This window comes from Phocoena phocoena, chromosome 6 (assembly GCF_963924675.1).
Source record: "Phocoena phocoena chromosome 6, mPhoPho1.1, whole genome shotgun sequence".
Taxonomy (NCBI): Eukaryota; Metazoa; Chordata; class Mammalia; order Artiodactyla; family Phocoenidae; genus Phocoena; species Phocoena phocoena.
Genome location: NC_089224.1, coordinates 18,698,431 through 18,722,579, shown reverse-complemented (window position 1 = coordinate 18,722,579; position 24,149 = coordinate 18,698,431). Strand labels below are relative to the sequence as shown.

The 24,149-nt window shown below is 40.1% G+C and overlaps 1 protein-coding gene across 1 annotated transcript in view; it reads right to left on the bottom strand.

Annotated features, from left to right (window-relative positions):
- The window catches only part of LOC136124998 (zinc finger protein 420-like), a 96,013-nt gene that overhangs the window by 60,050 nt on the left and 11,814 nt on the right, over positions 1 to 24,149 (bottom strand). Inside the window, 2 exon segments of the mRNA XM_065879857.1 lie at positions 18,711 to 18,760; positions 18,762 to 20,242. Of these exon segments, the coding sequence (XP_065735929.1) occupies positions 18,711 to 18,760; positions 18,762 to 20,242 (1,531 nt within the window).

Sequence of the window (24,149 nt, the reverse complement as noted above, 5' to 3'; positions counted from 1 at the left end):
CTTTTTTCTTAGCCAAGCTAACATTTTTTCTATTTTTAAAATCTCTAAAAAAATCAGCTCTTAGTTTCATTGATCTTTTCTATTGTTCTCCTGAAGTCTATTTTATTTATTTTTGCTCTGACCTTGATTATGTCCTTCCTTCTGCTACTTTGGTTTAAGTTGTTTTTCTTTTCTTAACATGTAAAGTTTGGTTGTTTACTTGCAGTCTTTCTAACTTCTTAATGTATGCATTTATTGCTAAAAACTTCCCTCTCAGAACTGCTATAGTAGCTCCCACAAGATTTGGTAAGTTGTGTTCTATTTTTTATTTCAAATATTCTTGGATTTTTCTTTTGATATATATATATATATATTTTTTGGTTATTCAGGAGTGTGGTGTTTAATTTTTACAATATGTAGATTCTCCAGCTTTCCTCAAGTTGTTGATTTCTAATTTCATATCACTGTGGTCAGAAAAATATTACTTGGTATTGTTACCGATCCAAACATGGGTCCACTTGCACAAGGCACAGTAAAGGCAATCTACTAACACTGAGAGCGTGGTGAAGGAAAGTACACTGTTCACTGCATGGTGCCCAATATGGGGCCAAGCAAGGAGAACGGGCAGTTCATGATCAACAGAGATTCAACTCTACGAGGCCTGGAATGAGCCTGAATTGTTTTGCTAATATATCTGCATGGCAGTGAACTCTGAACAAGTAGTGAAAAATACTAATTAATAGTTTTGCTTGGGGTCCATGCAATATCAGGGTATATTGTACCAACTCATAAACACTGTGTATTGAAAACAGTAGGACAGATAATTGCACTCGGTTTTGGTGAGACCCCTGAAGGCCTCTGCTGTTGAGGCTCAATATGTAGCAGTAATATGCCTCAATGATTAGCAAAATATTAAAATAATATATCTCAGCCAACATTCCATTTGGGGCTCCCTGATTTCAAGGAGTCTTTGCAAATGTTGGTGGTTTCTGATCTAAGACAAAGTACATTCTGCCCACAGCACTTACAGAGGTAGGATAATTAGAGCCAAAATTTGACCTCTACAAACCCCTTGCTATGACACAGGTTTCAATGTGATTCATATCATTACTTAGATGCGTCACTACATTGTATACTTTTCCTTCAATAAACTGTAGATTTGTAAGTATAGTCATTGTGTGTCCTGTGTAACTTCTTTAGCAATTGAACCCATGTTACATGACACATTTAGTGCAGTTACTTATCAGAAACAAAACACAAAACACACACACACAAGGAGAAGAAAAAGAAAGATCAGTCTTTTACATATGATGATAAATTTACCCTCTCTGCTGCTCTTCAATTTCCTCTTGTGGATACAGGTATGCATCTGTTATGACATTACTACAGCCTGAACAAGTATCTTTCTCATTTTTTATCTGGCATATCTGCTGTAACAAAATATCTCAGTTGTCATTTTTCTAAAAATGTTATTTTATTTCAAACTCATTTTTGCAATATAATTCCCCTGATATAGAATTCTGGGTTATCTTTCTGTGATGAGAAGGATGTCATCCACATGGCTATTTCCAATGTATAATATGTCTTTATATTCCCTCTGAAAACTTCCTTACATTAAAAAATAATCTCTGTTGTAATATGTTGTGTCGACTCAGCCTACTGATACCTTTGTTCTCTGCCAGGAATGCCTGGGCAAGTGCATTTACTGTACTGACTCAAAGTGAACCCCACAGACATTTCCCACCATCACCACTAGGAAAAATGTTATGACTGGGCCAGCCCTTGTGGTTCTTATTATGATTATAGGACACAACTCAACAAGAAACCATCAGGGAATTTTGAAGAACAAGAGTTATTACTCACAGGTCCTTGAGAGTACATGGCACACATGGGGCCACTCAGTGAAGTTGTGGGAAGAGAGGGGGGGAGGGACAGAGGGAGAGAGTACACACCTGGGGCTCTCTGTTTATTAGGATTAGATGGGTGGGGTGTCTATGGTTTCATGGGTTCACAATTTTGGGGTGAATTTAAAGCATAGGTGTGAGAATTAGGGTATGGAAAAGAAGAAGTGACCCAAGGGGTTAGTTCTAAGGTTACCCAGAACTTTCTAGAAGGGAAATTTTATGAGTGAGGCAGTCTGGTTCCTTCTTTAGTACTTTTGCTAATAGCTGTGTCACACAGTTGGCAATACCTTTATTTGAAATGTATGCCTTTGAAATTGATGCCAGGGCAATCAAAAGCTTAATGTCAGGCACTTACACTACAATCCACCCTAATATACCTAGGCATCAGATTTAATGGTGAGGACATTAACAGCCTGGGTAGCAGATGTATTAAAACTCAGGGGTAGGTACTAAGAAAGTATGTATTTGATTTTGGTTATGATAACATATCCTATAATTACACAAAAAATGGTCTGAAATACAGTCAGTAGCCATTGTCCCAAACTTGAAATGTCCAGCCATGAAAATACGTCAGTGATCTTGGAGGCCTAGGGAATCTGTTCAAAGATTTTGGTAATATTACAAAACATTTTAACATCTTGGGCCATCTGATGTAAGTCTGAACTTGTCCTGAGCTAGTGATGAACATGAAGCACGTGGTCCCTGGGAGGGCACAGGTCCTTGGCCAGAAGATAGTCTAGGGCCAGGAGGTTATCTGAAACCACTGGAGCAAGAGACTCATGGGATCGCTGCACAAGGTATAGGGTTTAATGGAGGCTTTGTATTTGTAAAGACGGCCAATAGTTGTATTTTGGCCCCAATTACCCAATTTTGGGTGGCCAGGGCCACTGCACTGGTGCCTAGTTTAGTCAGTTCCAGCAGAACGGACATGCCCAGGACTAAAGAAATGAAAATGGCTTTTTGTCGGTGGTAGGCAAACAGATTAGGAAACTGAGGGATTTTGCACCCCAAGGTTTATACCTCCAGAGGCAGGACAAGGTCTGAGAAAATGGTGCACTTAGTATGTAGCCCAGGGGAAGTTGATCAGAGGGCTGGGGAAAAGAGTAATATACTAGGTGAGATTCTTACACTGTGGGCCTACAGTGGAATCAAAAGGTGGCCATTCGTACTGTAAAATATTCATTGGGGCCTTCAGTGAGAAAACCAGGAACTTGTGCCCATTCATGTCTATCTGTGCTATATGAGTCCCAGTGGTGTGGTTAAAGGAGTATGTTGACCAAGATTTGTTTGTGTCTGGGCACAGAATCACCAAGGAGGCTTAAAGCCTACCTCAAAATGATCCTTTGAGGAGCTACTGGAGTAGAAAATGGGTGAGGCATGTAACTGAAGGGTGTCCAGGGAAAGGACATCATTTTTTAAGTGGAGTCGACTGAAATTGAATATGTCAGCAGAGTAAGCATTTAAGGTAGAGTACAAATGATTGGAGGACAAACGACAGGCCTAGCAATTTCTGACTTCAAAGTATGGGCAGCCCTCTCAGCCTATTGGATATAAATGTTGGTGGTGTTTGCTAAGCATCTTGCCAGTACAGGAGGAAGTGTAGTGGACGAGGTTATGCGAGTGTCAGCGGTAGGGGATGGTGGTGGTCCACAGACATCATCGTTGGGAATTCCCATGTAAGCACAGAAAACTGGAAGGTCAAGGGGAGCAAGTGAAGGCAAGGAGTCTAAATGGGTAGTTTTCTTGGCAGGAAAACTGTCTGCTTCTGAATGCACATTTTCAGCTACCACAATAGGAAAGATAGGAGGCAAAGCTGCCCTGCAGTTGACAGAGGATGTACTCACAGTCTGACAGTCATCTTGGTATAAGGAAGGGTGAGCAGGCAAACACCAGGCAAATTCAGGAAAATAATATTCCAGTGGGTCCCCTGATTCTATTAAGGCAATACAAACACTTAGATTCAATTGCAGTGTTTCAGAGACTTTAGAGCGAGCTCGGGAGTGCAGCAATCTGGGCAGATGTCAAGGTCTCTGACATGGTAATATGCCCCTGGTGTGTCCTCTCTACTGTATGGGGCACAGTCATCTCCAGCAATGAACTCTTGGGCTGGGGCAGTCATCTGATGTGATGTACTCTCCAAATCTGTGACCCTCCCATGTGGCTATCTGGTTGGGTCTGGTCAGGGGCTGGGGATAGACTAGCCTGTTACAGGAGGCTTTCCTGATGTCTGACCTTCATATTTGGTGCCTCCTATAGTGGAACAAATTATTAACGGCTCTCTGGCGTCATTGGGGACACATTTAGGAAACAACAGGTGGCTGCCCTTTCAACCCCAGCAGAGCTCATCCAAGGCACATAAAGATTCTGAGCACATTCATATCCCAGGCTAAGGAAAATCCGGGTGTTATTTAGGCATTCTTGGGACTGACACATGAGGGTGATGGACAAATCATGGGAGCACAGTCCCTGTAACTAGATGAGTTTTGTGTATGGTCACTCACAGGGCCAATTAGTTTGTGACAGTACTTGATATATAGAATTGGTGGGTGAGTATCACTTAGACATCACCTCCAGAGGGCCCATTTCCTGTGAAGGGATTCAATCCCTTTGCTCCCAGATTTGGTGTCATGCTAGCCTAGGCCCTTCCAACACAGCTATCCAACATTTCCCATGTTTCCACCTTGTGGTGCAGTTGTGGGCTGGAGCAGTATTATTCCAACATTGCCATTGTGTGATGGGTAGTCCCAAGGGGATCTACCAGTAACTCAATTATCAGGACTGCACAAAGCAGTAAGAATAGCTACAGCCATACAGAGTACCAACATTTGATGAGCTTCGATAGGGTTCCTTCTGGCTGAGCTACTTGAATATTGATTAACAGTCGACAAGAAAGCCTTGGGTTACCTCTTGTAGCGTGGGAAAGTTACATTCTTCTGTAACTTGGAAAAGCTTTTGATGCCAAGCTTAGACCTTCCTGAAGACACCATTTCCATTTTGCCAAGGATGCCTCAGTGGCTGTGCTGAGCTTCTGCTGGCAGGCATCTCTAACCCAGGGCATTAGAGAAACTTGGGTATGGAGTAGTCCTGGGTGTGGGCCATTTAGGGCCTCGGTTTCTAAAAGAGTCCAGTAGAATGCCAAGAGTTGGCACTCAAGGGCAATGTATCAGGATGCCACTGATATACTAGGTTTTAACTTTTACGCCAAAAACCCAGAAGAAACCAGGTACACTTAGGTTTGGTGCAGAGGCTCCAGGAGGAATAGTCAGGCATAGCCACGAACTATACTCAGAATGCGGAGTAGGTGGCACCGAAGGTAAGGCTTGTTGGACTTCCTGTTGGGCAGTTTCCAAAACACAGTATTGGGCCTCATCCTAATGGAAGGTGGCAAATTTACACGTGGTTGCATAGATGGGGCAAATAACTAGTGGAGAGATGAGGGATGTGCGGCCGCCAGAACCTGAAAACGTCTATTATTTGTTGTGCCTGTCTGAGCGTAGTGGGTAATTCAACAGTGAGCAATGGATATTTGGCAGTTGGGGGAATTTCTCAGCCCTTAAAGTCCCAGGTGATGCTCAGAAACGTAAAGATAACACTGGGCATTAGATCTCCTGAGGGGCATTTGCCCAGCCACATTGGTTTAGGTGGTGTGTAAGGGTGTGCAACTCTGCCCATATCATTCCCTCAGAGGGACACCTCAGCATAAGGCCACCAAAATAATGCCTCAAAAATACAATTTTCCAATTGTAATTTATCTAAATCCCAGGAGCAGAGGTCTGTGGGACTGCAGGGCTGTTTAAATATGCCATTGGGAGGCACATCAATGAATGTTTAACTCCTTCAAAAGTAAAAGCAAATTGGATCTGGGATTCCTTTGAGATGGGAACAGATATATTAGCTAGGTCAGTGACGGCAAAGGACACTCCTTGGGTCGCTTGTATCTCCCCAATCTTTCTATACTAGAAATTGGGAAAACTGACAACTGAGGTTTAGCTAGTCCATGGTGAGGCACCACTCATCAGTGGCTAGCTTAAGTACCAGATAAACACTGCTATTGAAAGGGGAGGTTGGGGGCTTAATGACTCCCATTTCTGTAATAACAGGGCACAGGACTTCAGTGCCCTGTTTAAGTCAGTATTGGGGTGCTCACCATCTTGACCTGAAGAAGAAGAGTCATTGGCAGCCAGCTGGCCACTCCCAGCAGGAAGGCCAGCAAACTGGGCTTCCTCCATGTGGCATAGATTCATGTAAGTGCATCCATGCCAAGAAATAAAGAACCAAGGGGGCCACCATAAGAGGAAGCCATTTGATGTGAGTGGTCCCAACAGTTACATCCGAATGGCTCTGACGGTTTTACCAGCAATTCCCTGTAAGTAGTAGGGCTCCCACACTGGGAATTTAGAGGGACTGCCTGGAATGACAGTGATATTGGTTCTAACAGGGCCAAAAGAAACCCCTGTATATTTTTATTGTCCCAATTGTCCACCAGAATGGTGTAAGACTGATTGTCCCCAGGAGGTGGAAAAAGCTCTCAGGAGCCACCAATTTTCCAGGATAGGGGCTTAGGTGGCTGGAAGTCCTGGAGGTTAGGGAAGAACACAGAGGGAGCATTAAGGACTGAGGGGGCTTTGTGGCAAGAGGATGGATGGTAGAAAGGGGCTACAGTGGGAGAATGCTAGTTTTATAAACTGAAATTTAGAGACTGGTTGTTCAGAGATCAAGTGGCCATGATTTCTGAGGTTTCATAACACCCAGTAAAGGTTTGCTGTGTATTCCCTTGAGGGATAAAATTAGGATGGGAATTTATTGGGGAGGAAATGGGGAGCCTTTCTCATTGAGGGAAGTTTGCTTGAGGGAGGCCCCTCCAGGACAGTAGGGGCAGAGGGGCATAAGCCTGAAGTATTTGGGTGTCTGGGTGCAAATCTCTCCTCCATGGCTAAAAACCAGGTTCATGTCCTCCGATGCCTTTTGAATGGTTTTATCAGTCCTAATAAAATGGAATAGTGCCGCTGTGTATTTAGGGGGAGTGCCTTGTAAAATTCCTCTGGACTCAGGGTCAAATGGGCCATCTGCAGGGTTAGAAACAGAGAGGCGTTCATTTGAGTCACTATAGTCATAGAAATGGTTCACCCATCGGATCATGCCAATTTTGTGCAGCACAAGATGGGCCTCATCTAACGTTTTCTATTCACTGAGCTTAGCAGTAATCACCATGATGAAAGGTGGGCATGGTGCCAGGCAATAAACACCCAGGTGAGGAGAGGGAGGGCTGGTGCGGTATCAGTGGTTCTTGCCTTCTCTTGTCCTCCCCTCCCCGTCACTAGAGGCCTTAATAACCTTATCAGCTTTTTCCTTGGTGGCAGGGGTATCCCATGAGGTGTGTTTTTTGGTTCTGCCCTCATTCGGGGAAAGCCAAGAGGGCTTAGGTTGTGGTATCTCAGAGGAAATGAGCACAGCCCAGATGGATCTTTAAGGTCTTTAAGAGGTACAGGCTAGTTGGTACACTTCAGCAGCTGAGAGTAACAATCCAGAGCCCATTCCAAAAACCCGCCACAGTCAATCAGCTCCCTTCTCTCCCCGCCGCTGCACCAAATTTTTAAGTTTTCAATTTAAGGTATAATTTCAGATCTCAGTTTGACTTTGAGTTTTTCTCCTGTTACCTGAACCTTATGTGTTGGTATTGGAAATTTTGTGGAGGACTTCTTGTAAGCCCTCTTAGTAAGTGGCTGACTCCCCTTCCTGGGTGTCCCAGTGAAGCACCCAAGAATTAGGGTCTGCCTCCACTAGTGTCTTACACACAGGGTCTTCGGAAAAAGCCCCGAGGCCTCTGGAGAGTAATAACAAAGCCCTGGCCTGCTGGCCTGCTGTGCTCCCAAGCCACGCCCAGGAAGTTCCTATAGGGATTTTACATTTATGGAGGAGTTACTGAATCTCCTCTGGAGTTTCAGAAGGCACTGGCACAAGATGCTCAGAACACTTGCAGTTGTCCATTAAGTTTTTCTGCAACACTGTGTTAGGGACTGGACCCGCTGTTTTGTCACAGGGCCCAGCAGGAAGGCGAGGTAAGAATCATGGGATTGGAGATACATGAAACAAGTCACTTGGTTTATTGCACACGTCACAGATTAGTCAAAATAGTTAACGTTCAAAGGGGATAACGAACCACACCAAGGAGAAGTCTAAGAAAGAAATGTCTCAGCACCAGCAGCAATCTCTCTGGTCCAGCAACGGGTCTTGAGACAAGCAAGAGTGGGAGGTTGCCTTCTGCTCCCACAGAGGCTCCAGCAGCATCAGCCGGGAACAGCTCTCAGCAGGGTGGAGTCGGTCCTCCAGCAAAGTGCCTTCAAGTTGCTGAGTTCAGAGGTCTCACTTGAAGGAGCCTTGCCGGTAGGGTAGAGTAGTTACACCCAGGGGGTTGTGTATCTTATGAGTTGCTCCTTCTGTTTCAGTGAAGTCTTTCCTTGGATGTCATCAAATTCCCTATCTAAACTTTTTTTTTTTAATTCAAGTATAGTTGATTTACAATGTTATATTAGTTTCTGGTGTACAGTGAAGTGATTCAGTTATACATATATATATACACACACATGTTCTTTTCCATTATGGTTTATTACAGGGTAATGAATATAGTTCCCTGTGCTATACAGTAGGACCTTGTTGTTTATCCATTCTATAGATAATAGTTTGCATCTGCTAACCCCAAACTCCCAATCCATCCCTCCCCCACAACAACCACATGCCTGTTCTCTATATCTGAGTCAGTGTCTTTTTCATAGATACGTTCATTTGTGTGTATTTTACATTCTATATAGAAGTGATATCACATGGTATTTGTCTTCCTCTTTCTGACTTCACTTAGTATGATAATCTCCAGGTCCATCCATGTGGTTGCAAATGGCATTATTTCATTCTTCTTTATGGCTGAGTAGTATTCATTGTGTAATATATATATACTACATCTTCTGTATCTATTCATCTGTCAATGGATATTTAGGTTGTTTCCATGTCCTAGCTATTATAAATAGTGCTGCTATGAATACAGGGGTACATATAACTTTTCAAATTAGTTTCATTCCGATATATGCCCTCTAGTGGGATTGCTGGCTCATATGGCAAATCTATATTTAGTTTTCCGAGGAACCTCCGTACTGTTTTCCATAGTGGCTGTACCAATTTTCACCCACTGTCTAGGAGGGTTGCACTTTCTCCACACTCCCTCCAGCATTTGTTACTTGCAGACTTTTTCAATGATGGCCATTCTGAGCAGTGTGAGGTGGTATCTCATTGACTTTTAATTTGCATTTCTCTAATAATTAGAGATGATGAGCATCTTTTCATGTGCTTCCTGGCCATCTGTATGTCTTCTTTAGAGAAATGTCTATTTAGGCCTTCTGTCCACTTTTCAATTGGTTTTTTTTTTTTGTTATTGAGTTGTATGAGCTGTTCGTATATTTTGGAAATTAAACCCCTATCAGTTGCATCATTTGCAAATATTTCCTCCCAGTCCATATGTTGTCTTTTTGTTTTGTTTATGGTTTCCTTTGTTGTGCAAAAGCTTGTAACTTTGATTAGGTCCCATTTGTTTATTTTTCCTTTTATTTCTCTTGCCTTGGTAGACTGACCTAGGAAAACATTGTCATGATTTACATCAGAGAACCTTTTGCCTATGTTCTCTTCCAGGAGTTTTATGGTGTCAAATCTTACAGTTAAGTCTTTAAGCCATTTTGGGTTTATTTTTGTGTATGGTGTAAGGGTGTGTTCTAACTTCACTGATTTACATGCAGCTGGCCAGCTTTCCCAGCACGACTTGCTAAAGAGACTGTCTTTCCTCCACTGCATATTCTTGCCTCCGTTGTTGAAGATTAATTGACCATATGTGTGTGGGTTTATTTCTAGGCTCTCTTTTCTGTTCCACTGATCCATGTCTGTTTCTGTGCCTAAAGTAACACTCAATTTATCATACCAAGACATCTACAGTCACATACCAAACATTTCAAAACAACTAATATGTAAGTTCACGTTAGCCACTGTGACTCCATTTAAAATTATTTAACGTAGCTTAAGTCCTATAATTTCACACAAGATGGATCATGATACAAAAGAAATCAAATCATAACACATGATATCCCATCAGGCTGGGGTACAAAGAGTGATGGCAGGGGTGGGGCAGCCACTGAGAGAAAGCAAGTCTTGGTAGAATTTCCCTTTTCTTGGTGCTGTTAGTTTCTGTTGCAAGAATATTTCACTCATCTAGGTTAGGACACAATAGTCCTTGCACCACCTACTGCCTCAGTGGATGCAGGGACAAGTTTCCCTCCACCTTACCTATGGGAATATCCTTTCCTTGTGCCTTTGACCAGAAGCTCCACCTTGTGCAGTGATAACAGCCTTATGATTCAATCCACCTTCCTCAGCTCTCCTTGGCGTGAGGTGTGGAGGACTCTTGAGTATATGAACCGTTAATTAGGCCTTTATAATTACTGGTCTAATTGTTTTATTAGATCATACAGCCTTGATCATGCAGCTCTGGGAAAACTGTTGAATTATGGCAGTTGTGATACTTGCGGATGGGTACTGCTGGCAACACATGGTACAGATAATACACAAAAACAGATAGCAGTGTCATGGACCTCCAGCAAGTGGCTGCTTCCTTTCCAAAGGGTGTTACCCAGCTAGGTTAGCTAGTCTCTAAGCCAGTCACAGCTAAAGGGCATTCCCCTCGGTTACCTGCAAGTGCAATCATGCAATCCTGCTGGCTACACCAGCAGGATGTATTGGTCTCATTCTATTGATAGTGAGGTTACTGAGTAGGAATCCCTGAGGCACTCACCTAGGATGTACTATTGGTACCACAGACATTTCTCCTACCAGAGCCAATGCTATGGCTAGACCAATGCTTGTGGTTATTATGATCACAGGATGCACCTGCGCAAGAAATCATCAGGAAGTTCAGAAGAACAAGAGGTCCTGGAGGGTACAGGGCACACCTGAGGGCCACAGAGTGAGTTAGATATACAGGCAGGGAGCGTGGACATGGAGCTCTGCCTTTATTAGGGTCTGGGGTTGGCTGCATGTCTATGCTTTTGTGGGTTCACTTTTTCTTGGCAAATTTAAAGTATAAGAGCAGGAATTAGGGTGCAGAAAGGGAGAAGCAGGGTCATTCAAAAGGATAGTTACCTAGGTTACGCAGGGCTTTCTAAAAGGGGAACTTCATGGGTTGAGGTTGCCTGGTCCCTCATCTACTTAATTTGCTAATATCTGTGTTACACAGCTGGCAATATGTTTATTTGAAATGGATGTCTCTGAATGGATCCCTCACCAATCAAAAAGTTTTTCCACTCTGTTCTACAAGTTTATTAATTTTGATCCAATTTCTTTATAATATATGGGCATAATCACATCCTTGGGTGAGTTTTGGTAGACTGTCTTATGTGAAGTTATATTTCGTGAAACTGGTTCATTTCACCTAAGGTATACAAATTGGGGGCATATAGTTGTTCATAATATTCCTTCATTTTCCTTTTAATTTATATGGGTTTAGTAGTGATGGTCCCTCTTTGACTTCTGGTACTAGTAATTTGTGTCTTCTCTCTTTCCTTGCTTAGCCTGGCTCAAGGTTTATTGATTGTCTTATCTCTTCAAACAACCAGCTTTTGGTTTTGTTGATTTTTCTCTACAGTCGTTCTCTACTCAATTTAATTGATATCTGCTCTATTTTTTAATTTCTTTTATCCAGCTTGATTTAGGTCTGAATTGTTGTTCTAGGTCTAGTTTCGTAAGGTAAAAACACATACCTATTCTTCATACTCCTGATGTGTTTTCAATGAAATACCTACCTAGAACTGACTGTGCAAATCTTAACTCTGGAATCCATATATTGTCTGACTTTTTAATTAGTATGATGGAGTCCCACATAGTGTACTCTGACTTTTCCAGGTTTGGTAAATGACACAACGTTTGAAAACATGGACTTGTTACCAGACTGCACATGCAGTCCTGATGCCTGATGTCTCAGGTCTCCTGTGGGACGCTGGGTAGGACACAAACTCTGTAGCACTGCATGTTTATCTGAAAAACGTGTATAATATATTATCAACCTCATAGGGCTATGATGAAGTGTGAAGACGTTAATCTATTGGATTGGCCAACAGGTTCTTTCAGCTTTTCCTGTAAGATGGCTCCAGTAGAACTTAACTGTCTTTAACTTCATTTGAAACAATTTTGTTAGACTGTATGTGACAGCTGTCATATCACCTTGCATTTAAAAAAAGATTTATCAAAGTTGGTGAATTTTTGTGCAGCCATTTTAATACTGAAAATGGGTTTTAAAAAAGCAACATTTTCAGCATGTTATGCTTTATTATTTTGAGAAAGGTAAAAATGCAACTGAAATGCAAAACAAGATTTGTGCACTGTATGGACAAGGTGCTGTGACTGATCGACCATATCCAAAGTGGTTTGCGAAGTTTCGTGCTGCAGATTTCTTGCAGGAGGATGCTCCACGGTTGGGTAGACCAATTGAGGTTGACAGCGATCAAATAGAGACATTAACTGAGAACAATCAACATTATACCACATGGGAGATAGCTGACATACTCAAAATATCCAAATCAAGCACTGAAAATCATTTGCACCAGCTTGGTATGTTCATTGCTTTTCTGTTTGGGTTCCACATAAGTTAAGCGAGAAAAACCTTCTTGACCATATTTCCACACGCGATTCTCTACTTAAACGTAATGAGAACGTTCTGTTTTTAAAACAAATTGTGATGGACAGGTGATGAAAAGTGGATACTGTACAATAATGTGGAACGGAAGAGATCGTGGGGCAAGAGAAATAAACCACCACCAACCACACCAAAGGCCAGTCTTCATCCAAAGAAGTTGATGTGTATTTGGTGGGATTGGAAGGGAGTCCTCTATTATGAGCTCCATCTGGAAAACCAAATGATTAATTCCAACAAGTACTGCTCCCAATTAGGCCAACTGAAAGCAGCACTCAACGAAAAGCATCCAGAATTAGCCAACAGAAAACACATAATCTTCCATCAGGATGATGCAAGACCACATGTTTCTTTGATGACCAGTCAAAAGCTGTTACAGCTTGGCTGGGAAGTTCTGATTCATCTTCCGTATTCACCAGACATTGCACCTTTGGATTTCCATTTATTTTAGTCTTTACAAAATTCTCTTAATGGAAAAATTTCAATTCCCTGGAAGACTGTAAAAGGTACCTGGAACAGTTCTTTGATCAAAAAGATAAAAAGTTTTGAGAAGATGAAATTATGAAGTTGCCTGAAAAATGGCAAAATATAGTGGAACAAAAGGGTGAATACGTTGTTCAATAAAGTTCTTGGTGAAATGAAAAATGTGTCTTTTACTTTAACTTAAAACCGAAGGCACTTTTTGGCCAACCCAATATATAAAGGGAGTGGAAATACACCATTGTAAGTGTTTTACAAGTGTTAGGTGGTGTTACTATCATCAAATATACACAGAAGATAAGATAGGAAGTTTTAACAGATTCAGTTCATTGGCTGTCCAGGATCCAATTCCTGCTTATTAGTCGTGGTGGGGGTGGGCGGACAAACATCTGCCCCAGAAGATATAGAGTTAAGGCCTATTAGCTGGATGAACCTGGGAATACACATCAAGCCTGTGGGCATCATAGTTTCTCTCCTGGGTTTACTCCAGCCACCTCCAGATGGTCCACTTGCCTCTAATCTTAGCATGTTTAATCCATTTTCTGCAAAACAGTCACAATGACCTTTTAAAAAATGCAGTGTCTTTAGACTTCTTGGCTGCTAGTGACAGAGTACTTAGTACCCAACTGGTACTAATTCAGCCAAAAACAACTGTATAAACAAACAAAATAGGTCACACAAGTATTTTCAGTCATGCACAACTAGGCAATTGTTTTTTGTTATGGGGGCACATTCTTGATCCGTAGAAATTACCTTAACTAAAGATCAGATAGAGAAATAGGCTGAGAAACAAGTGAACACTTTATCAGCGATCTGTGAGAAAATACTAGTGATCAAATGTGCGTGGTTAAGACACAGAAAAATGATAAAATATTTGAAGAAATAATTATTGAAAATTTCCAAAATTTGGTGACACAATTACGTTTTGTATCCAAGAATCTCAAAATCAAAGCAACATAAATGTGAAGAAAATATGTAGGTACACAACAGAAAAACGTCAAAACCTAAACATAAAGAGAAAAATTTTAAAGCAGCCAGAAGGTTTTCTGAGGCTAACCACTGAGGTGTGGTGGATTATCTACTCATATTAAAAAAGAGAAAACAAAACAACAGCAAAATAACTGATTTAACTGGATAAAGTTGTCTTTAAAATATTATTAAGTTTCTGGATATTGCCTGAAGGGCATATCACAAAGTGAAAAACATACATTCAAGAAAATCTAAACTAAGAATGGCCAGAGTCTGAAATAGGAATGCACTACTTTCCCCTTCCCTCACCCCACAGATCTTTGCTGTGGGCATGGTAATCTGAGCAGATTCAAACCAGCAAATGGGCTCCATTCCCCCATTTCAGAATTCTGCATTTTTACCTCAGGAGGGGCAGGACACTGAAATTTCTCATTTCTGCCCGCCCGGGGTTGCAGAAGCTACTTCTTACAGACATGACAATGAATATCCCCACCAGACACATGGGATGAAAGCTGTACTCCTGGTACATTGTGTTAAGATTATTTGAGTCCAAGCCTAGCAGTATTATCAAAAACTGTGAAGACTGCTCTGGTTTCTACTCCAACATGTAAAAATGTCAGAAACTGTCAGTCCCATCTATACAACAATGAAGAAAATCTAACAAAGTGAACAACACTTCTAAGACAACAGAGGTCACTGGGAAAACAAATGCCCCAAGAAAGGTGAATACAGAGAAACACAGCTTGCCAAGAGAAGAAACTGCTAGAGCCAGAAACTGGTAGGTAAATATAATCAAACTGCTGGAGCTTGACTATGGACTAGCTTGAGATTTAGAAACTCCCGTGAGCCTGTTCTTAGGGGAAATGCCACACATTCATGAGTTTTACCTCAAGGAGCCCCACCAAGTTCTCCTGATGATGGTCAGAGAAAAATCCCCTCGTGTTTCCAGCAGGGAGGGGGAAAAGGAGCCATTTTTAATATATACAGAGCATACTGTTCTGTGCCTGTTCTTAAGGAAAACTACTTTGAATTAATCTAACTCAAGTAGGGGAAGGAAAACACTCAACTCCAAGCCTCCCTGTTTCTCACACCTACAGGAAACAAAAAGCTGAGAAGCACTTGAGAAGGATACATCCCAGGGGCACAGGTCAAGTAAAAGACTGATATGTAATCATAGAATGCTTCCCCTCCCCCCACACCTATCAACTCATTAACAGGATTCTTGCATAAAAGAGGATTACAGCTGAAAGAACTGCAAGATTTAGACTCTGAGGAGGAAATTCTAGGGAAACTCAAAGACAATCAAGAACAGAAAAACAAGCATATTAGAGTAAATTGATTTAGACACCTACAGGTATAGCAAACAGTGAACATGCAGTGAACATGCCAGCATAAATCTTACCAAGATAAACATTAACCCTCCCACTGAAGTCCTATTTATCTTAGTTTCTGTACCCAATAAATCATGTCTGCTTTTCAACAAAAAATTACAATGTATCACAAGAGAAGAAAAAAACACAGTATGAAGATACAAAGCAAGCAAGAGGACAAGACTTAGATATGACAGATTTTGGAATTATCAGATGGAATTTAAAAATATGATTAATATGCTAAAACCTCTCTTGCAAAAATGGACAACATGCAAGAACAAATGGACATTAGAAGAACAGAGATTAAAATTCTAGGAGAGAACCTAAGGGAAAAACTAGTAATTAAAAACAGTGCAGCAGAAATGAAGATACCTTTGATGGGCTCCCAAGTAGCCTGGACACAGTAGAGGAACAATAAATGAACTTCAAGACGGAAACATCAGAAATTGAAATGCAAGAGGAAAAAATGGAAGAAAAAAAAAAGGACAAAACACCTATGGAATGTGAGAACAATTACAAAGGAAGGAACGTACATATAATTAGGATTCCAGAAGCAGAAAAAAGAAACAAATTAGGGGAGTTCCCTGGTGGTCCAGTATTAGGACTCAGCACTTTCTGCCGTGGCCTGGGTTCAATCCCTGGTCAGGGAATTAAGATCCCGCAAGCCGCGTGGATCTTAACAAAAAATAAACAACAAAAAATAATGGCTGAGTTTTTCAAAATTAGTGACACACTCCCACCACAGATCCAGGAAGCCAGAGAATACCAGGCCATATATAAATAAAAATATCTAGATATATCCTGTTCAAGCATCCAGCATACGGAGTATTATTTGAAGGCTACCTGAATTACTTTTAAGTGTGTACTGTACTCTGGGGCAACCACTAAAGCTTTAAAAATTATAACTGATATGCCAAGAAGAAAGAAAATGCAATCATGTAAAATACACAGTTAAAATTATATAAGGAAGAAAAAGAGAAGAATGAAAAAGTACAATGAATAGACAATATTTTAAAACATGACAGATATATGTGAATTATCTAAATGTGCTAATGAAAAAACAATCTCAGAGTGGATTTAAAAAAGACCCAAATATGCTACCTGTACAAAACCCCTATGAATATAAAAAGAAATATATTAAAGTAAAGGGATGAAGAAAAAAATGTCATACTAACACAAACCAAAAGAAAACTAGAGTAGCTTTATTACTTTCAGACAAAGCCAACTTTAAGAAAGGAAAGTTATCAGGAATAAAGAGGAGTATTACATAACGATAAAGGGGTAGAGACAAGAAGGAGATATAACAGTCCTTAAGAGTGTGTGCCTAAAAACAGATCATCCGGGGCTTCCCTGGTGGCGCAGTGGTTGAGAGTCCTCCTGCCGAGGCAGGGGACACGGGTTCGTGCCCCGGTCTGGGAAGATCCCACATGCTGCGGAGCGGCTAGGCCCGTGAGCCGTGACTGCGCGTCCGGAGCCTGTGCTCCGCAACGGGAGAGGCCACAACAGTGAGAGGCCCGCGTACCGCCAAAAAAAAAAAAAAACAGATCATCCATATTGGTGAGGCAAGAACTGATAACAATTATAGTCTGAGATTTCAACAAACTTCCATTTGTACTTCATGGATTCATCAGTCAAAACAAGCACATAGCAGAACTGAGCAGCACCATCAGTCAATGGGATCTAATCAACATTTATAGAATACTTTATTCTACAACAGCAGAATACACATTTTTAAGCTCAGATAGCACTTTGAGATAGGAAACAGTCTGGGTCAGAAAGCACAATTCAACAAATTTAAGAGCAGAAATCATACAAAACATTTTCTCATATGACAAGACAATGAAGCTAGTCATTAATAAATCATGGCTATAAATATCAGAATATTTGCAGATTGAACAACACATTTCTAAATAACGTGTGGGTCAAAAAATTCCCAGATAATTTTAAAATATTTTGAACTAAAAGAGATGGAAAATACTTCTTTTTCTGTTTACAGTGTAAATATTGAGTACCAACTGTTCACAGCAACTCCTCGATTGAATCAGATTTGTTCTCCAAACAACTGTGCTTATGACTTTTGCATAGTGAATCTAATGTTCACACTAAATGCACTGCTGACCTTGAGACAATAAAGTCTTGCAGAAAACACTGTTTGGCTTCTTTCTTGAAGAGGCAATTCAGTAACAATAGCCTTCCTTATATACGCTGACCAGAAGACAGTAAGAAAAAATAGGAACATACGTTTTTTTTTTTTTTCTTGTGATAAGCGGGCCTCTCACTGTTGTGGCCTCTCCCGTTGCGGAGCACAGGCTCTGGACGCGCAGGCTCAGCGGCCATGGCTCACAGGCGCAGCTGCTCCGCGGCATGTGGGATCTTCCTGGACCGGGGCACGAACCCGTGTCCCCTGCATCGGCAGGCGGACTCTCAACCACTGCGCCACCAGGGAAGCCCGGAACATACGTATTTTAATTAATCAAATGTATCCGCTAACATATTTACATGATGATGGTTTTTGCATAAAGAGTGCATAATTCCCACAACCCTCATGTTGGATTCCAGTACAATTAAATTGAAGGTAGTCTTTGGGGAGAGAAGTTTTCCTCATCCATTACCTTTACAGGAATTTTTTTCTGTGTAAATTTCTAACACCCATTGAGTAGTCTGGTGGAAAGACTGTTCATAAGTGATTAATTTCAAGGATTTACCACTTGTGTGAGTCCTCTAATGTCCAATGAGGGCTGAAATCTGGTTGAAACACTATCCATACACAATACACATGAGAGATTTCTCTGTGAGTTTTGTTGATTGATTTCTCAAAGGGAAAATTTCCAGGTTTATTATATTCATTGATCTTCCCCTGAGTCCTCTGATGTTGCACTTCCAGTCAAAGTTTCCCCATATCCATTACATTCATAGGGCTTCTCCCACATGGGGACTGTCTGACATACTCTGAGGTTGTTTGTAGATGAAAACGTTCCCACATTCGTTAATAATAGGATTTCTCCCCAGTGTGAGTTCTCTGAAGTGTTTAGGACTGGCATTTGGCTAAAAGCTTTTTCACATTCAACCCATTCACAGGGTTTCTCCCGTGTGAATTCTACGATGCAGAGGTAGATGAGAATTTCTCTTGAAGGATTTTCCACCCTTGTTACGCTCCTAAGGTTTCTGTCCTGTGTGAATTCTCTGATGCCGAGTGAAGTGAAACTTCCTAGAGAGAGATATTTCACATGTATTACATTCATAGGGTTTCTCTCATGTGTGGACCCTCTGATGTAACCTGAGGTTGACTTTATAGGTGAAAACTTTCTGACATTCATTACATCCATAGGGTTTCTCCCCAGTGTGAATTCTCTGATGTCTACTTAGTAATGACTTCCAGTTAAAAGCCTTCCCACATTGAATACATACATAGGGTTTCTCCCCTGTATGATTTCTCTGATGCTCAATGAGGTTAGACTTTCTATAGAAGGACTTTCCACATTTGTTACACTCATAGGGTTTCTCCCCTGTGTGACTTCTCTGATGCTCAGTGAGGTTAGTCTTTCTATAGAAGGACTTTCCACATTTGTTACACTCATAGGGTTTCTCCCCTGTGTGACTTCTCTGATGCTCAGTGAGGTAAGACTTTGTATAGAAGGATTTTCCACATTTGTTACACTCATAGGGTTTCTCCCCTGTGTGACTTCTCTGATGCAGAATGAGGTAAGACTTTCTATAGAAGGATTTTCTACATCTGTTACACTCATAGGGTTTCTCCCCAGTGTGAATTCTGTGATGCTCAGTGAGGTAACTCTTTCTATGGAAGGATTTTCCACATTTATTACAATTATAGGGTTTCTCCCCTGTGTGACTTCTCTGATGATCACTAAGGTAACTTTTTCTATTGAAGGATTTTCCACATTTATTACACTCGTAGGGTTTCTCTCCCGTGTGAGTACGCTGATGTATTTTTAGGGATGACTTATGTCTAAAAGTTTTCCGACATTTATTACAGTCATAGGCTTTCTCCCCTGTGTGAATTCTCTGATGCACAATGAGGTATGACTTCCTACAGACAGATTTTCCACACTCACCACATTCATAGCGTTTCGCCCCTGTGTGACGTCTCTGATGTTTTCTGAGGTATGATATGTGGGTAAAAGCTTTCCCACATTCAGTACATTCATGGCGTTTCTCCCCTGTGTGACTTTTCTGATGCTCGGTGAGGTGAGAATTTCTATAGAAGGCTTTTCCACATTTACTACACTCATAGGGTTTCTCCCCTGTGTGAGTTCTCTGATGTCTTTTTAGGGTTGATTTATGGCCATAAGCTTTCCCACATTCAATACATTCATAGGGTTTCTCCCCTATGCAACTTCTCTGATGTTCTCTGAGGTATGACATGTGGGTAAAAGTTTTCTCACATTCATTGCATGCATAAGGTCTCTCCCCACTATGAGTTCTCTGATGTCCAATGAGGTATGACTTCCTAGAGAAGGATTTTCCACATTCTTCATAGGGTTTCACACTCATTTGAGTTCTCTGATGTACAGTAAAGGTAGTCTGAGGGTATAAGGTTTGCCAAAATATGGTATCATCACAGAAGCTCCTCTTTGTGTCAAGTTTCTGGGATATGGTAAGGGCTGCATTAGGGCTTAAGTTACTTCCAATTTCAAAGGGCTTTATTTCTGAGTGAGTGCTCTGATGTTCTCTGCAGTGTGACTTCTGGCTGAAAGTTTTCTCACCTGTGTCTGTATTCTGAAGTTGAGTAAAAAAGTCTTGCTGCAAATATTTTCCTTGATTTGCCAGGCTTTTCTCTAAGAGGTTATCAAGTTTGCAGTCTTATAAAATAAAGAAAATAAAAATGCCTTATAAGCCTTAAAACACATTTCTTATAGGATGCAGCCTTTATATATATGCCCTATATTGTATTTGACTCTTTGGTTTCTAGCCACCACATCTTCCCAAAATAAATAAATTCCAAATGTATGTTTCCTATACTCCTTGAGAAAAAAGGACAACAAAATTATGATGATTATCTCTATATAGCTGGCATTTTAAAAATAAGGAAATGAACAGTAAATAGCTAATAGAGGACTCTCAAAAGTGATTCACACAGGCAACTGGAAAATGAGACACTGGGATGACTGATTATTAGCAGTAAGTAGAACTACAAGAAAAATCAGTCAGTAAGGGTTTTCAAACAATATATCAGAGAAGGGATTGGACTGAGGAAGAATATCAATGTCTAGGTCTTTATACTTCCAACTAAAGATTATGATGGTAGGAACTTATTAGTCTACAAGCTTCCAGCTGGAGTTCCCTCTGTTCTATTCTACACATCAACACTGAAATAAATTCATAATTGAACTGATTTTCTTCTGATTAAAGAAACAATTCTATAGCTCAAGCTCAAATCCTCCTGGAGTTATTCACAGAATTACAAATGTATAAGAAGTGTAAAACTGATGAGAGGTAAAACCATATATTGACCTGGAATGAATTCACTTCTATATGCTGGCTCTGATGCCTTAGTTTATTATATCAGTGCTGGTAAACAACAAACTTCTCTTGAATATCAAATCACAAGTTTCTCTTTTCATTATGATCACTCACTCACCTGAAACTAGTTTTTCTGTTTTGTTTTTGTTTTTTGCCACACTGCACTACATGCAGGATCTTAGTTCCCTGACCAGGGATCAAACCTGTGCCCCCTGCAGTCTTAACCACTGGACCACCAGGGAATTCCCCCTAAAACTAGTCTTAACCAGGACTAATCTCTATGTAAGCATTCCACCTACTTCTGAACATACAGCTTCTATTAACTGAGATCCTTTAATATCACGTTTCAACCTGTTTCCAAAAGCCTATTTAGAAATGTACAGTTTATTCATTTCTCATAAAAGTTTCTTTCATATATTTGACTGCTCTTACCTAGGTTATTTTCACTTTCTACATAAAATGCCAGCCCTATGCTAAAACCTAAGATGGCACTGAACACACTGCTCTAAATACCACAGATAAAAAGAGTTAAGTGGCATCATTTTGGAAAATAACCTTTTTTACCAACTTCAGGCACATGAGATATTCTAGCTATCATTCCACAACTCCACGATATTTTCCAATCTAACCTGGCCAGGCTATTTGTCTCCCATCAGTGGTTCCTTAACAACAATAATATTTTTCATTTTCAACAATTATCTTCTACCCACATCCTTTCTCTACATAACCCTACATCCCAACTTAAGGACTAACAATTAATCTAGATATTTTTTGAGGCAATGCTATTCTCTAAACTTGACCAAGAAAATACCTTCTAAGAGGTTCCCACCAGTAATTTACACTCTCACAATACGTGCTGCCTATACCATTTATCTTAACAATGAATACCTGGAGAGCACACATGCACATTGAGGCACACACTTTTAAGTAAATTACCATCATTCAATCAGGATGCATCTTAAAATTTATGGCATGTCCACAGTTTTTTAGCTATCCCTAAAATAATGGTTTGTCTCTCAGCTGATACCAGTTTAGATCCTATAAAATATATTTCATGCAGCTTTGTGCTCCTAAATCTGGAACAGAACTCTCATTCTGTGATTATTTTTGCACCCCTCTGTGATATAAAATAAATCAGTTGTCTTTAAAAGTGCAGTATGCTTCAGAGCTACCCAGACCACTCTTGGTTACACTGGCTCAGGTTCAATGCCAATATATAGGATGATTCAGAAGTCAAAGAAATTTGACTGGTGCATCGATAAACATGAAATACCTCTCACCTACCTGGCTCTATTGTCAACCCTAATGTAACTGTACAATATTAATTATATATTACATCCTAGAGGAGGGAGGAATAGGGAATATTCTTTTTTGGTGCATTACAATACACCAAATTATTTATACACACACATTAGTTTTACGTATATCTTAATTTGTGTATGTGTGTGTTTTAACACTCTTATTCCAAATAATGAGGCACTATTCAGTTTATTATGTTTCTGACCATTATTTGTATGGCATTTTTCTACCTATAAACATCTTCTGCTTGATTTCATATGCACAATTTTCATTTTAGATTCATAGACCATGATTGCCCTACAGTGTACAATGTTCCATTTTATTGCTACATCATGATTTAGTTTTAAGTTCACTTGTGAATAAGTATTGAGGTTCTTTGCAGATTTGAGCTTTTTATAAATGTTGTATGAAGAAAGTCTTATTTTTGTCTCCCAGTGAAAAAGTGTAGGAAACTCTAGAAGATAAATCTGGGAGTGAAACTGCTGAGTCATGGGGAACAGGTATGTTAAACTTTTTTTTTTTTTTTTAATATTTATTTATTTGGCTGTGCCAGGTCTTAGTTGCAGCATGCGAGATCTTTGTTGCGGCATGTGGGATCTTCAGTTGTGGCATGTGAACTCTTTAGTTGTGGCATGTGGGACCTAGCTCCCCGATCAGGGATTGAACCCAGGTCCCCCGCATTGGGAGCACGAGTCTTAGCCACTAGACCACCAGGGAAGTCCCAGGCATGTTAAACTTTAAAGAAAATGCTAATCTGTTTTCCCAAATACTTACACCAATTAATTCTGCTACCTGTCTTGTAGATGCTTCCCTACATGATATCCTCATACTCTTGGAATCATAAGACCTCTTCATGTTTGAGAATTGAGTGGGTATAAAATCATGCTATATGAGATCCAATCTGAATTTGTACTTCCCACATTACCCAAATTGAGCACTTTTTCTCATAAATTCCATTTATTCCCTTCTTTGAGAAATAACTGTTTATGGACTTTAACTTTTTTTTTTAATGGGTTGCTTGACTTTTTACTCACAATTTCAGTAGTTTAACACTTAACATACATTTGAGTCCCAAGTTTTTGTCTCAGGTGCCGAATCAGTGAATGAAATATTTTAAATATCTGTTCTCAGAGAGCTTATATTCCAGTGGAAAGAGACAGACAGAAAACAAAATACCTGACAATTGTATATTAGGTGATGAGTGGTTGGGAGAAAAATAAAACAGAAGAAAGGACAGGGGTGACATTTTAAATATAATAGTCACAGAAGGCCATACTAAGAAGATACTTGTCTTGAGATCTGAATTCTTTATCTATTATAGAAACAAATCCTTTCTGAAGTACATTTGTAACAAATATCATCTCTCACTGTATGATCTGTCTCCTCACATTTATAAAAATATGAAATTTAGCATAAATATATACAACTATTCTGTCCATTATAATAATACCACAGAGTGACCAGCCACGGAACTATCATCCTCATCAAGAAATAGAATATGACTGTATCAGGGAAACTTCAGGACTTTCTTAAGCACAAGTTTCTGCAGGTCACATCACTCATAAAATTTAGAGTAATTGTTTGCTCTCATTTCTGTACTGTTTTACAACTCTCTTTTAGAAGCCTTAAGAATTTGGACGTTTAGAAAAAATATATCCAATATGTGGAGGAGGAAGATGTAACGAAAGCGATGAGATATAATCCTGATGTTTTTCTCATCGTGAAAAACTAGGAACCAAAATACATGTTTTTAAAATCAAGTAATAGTCATTTTTGATATTCAAAAGCTAAAAATTAAGAGATTTTAACAGAAACTAAAGTTGGGTGTTAAAATATGAGACAGAAGAGAAAATAAGCATTTTAGTCTCATAACTGGTTTCATATCAGGTGATTATCAGATACTGTCTAAATAAATAGATGATTAAGCCATTACATGAGATTATAATT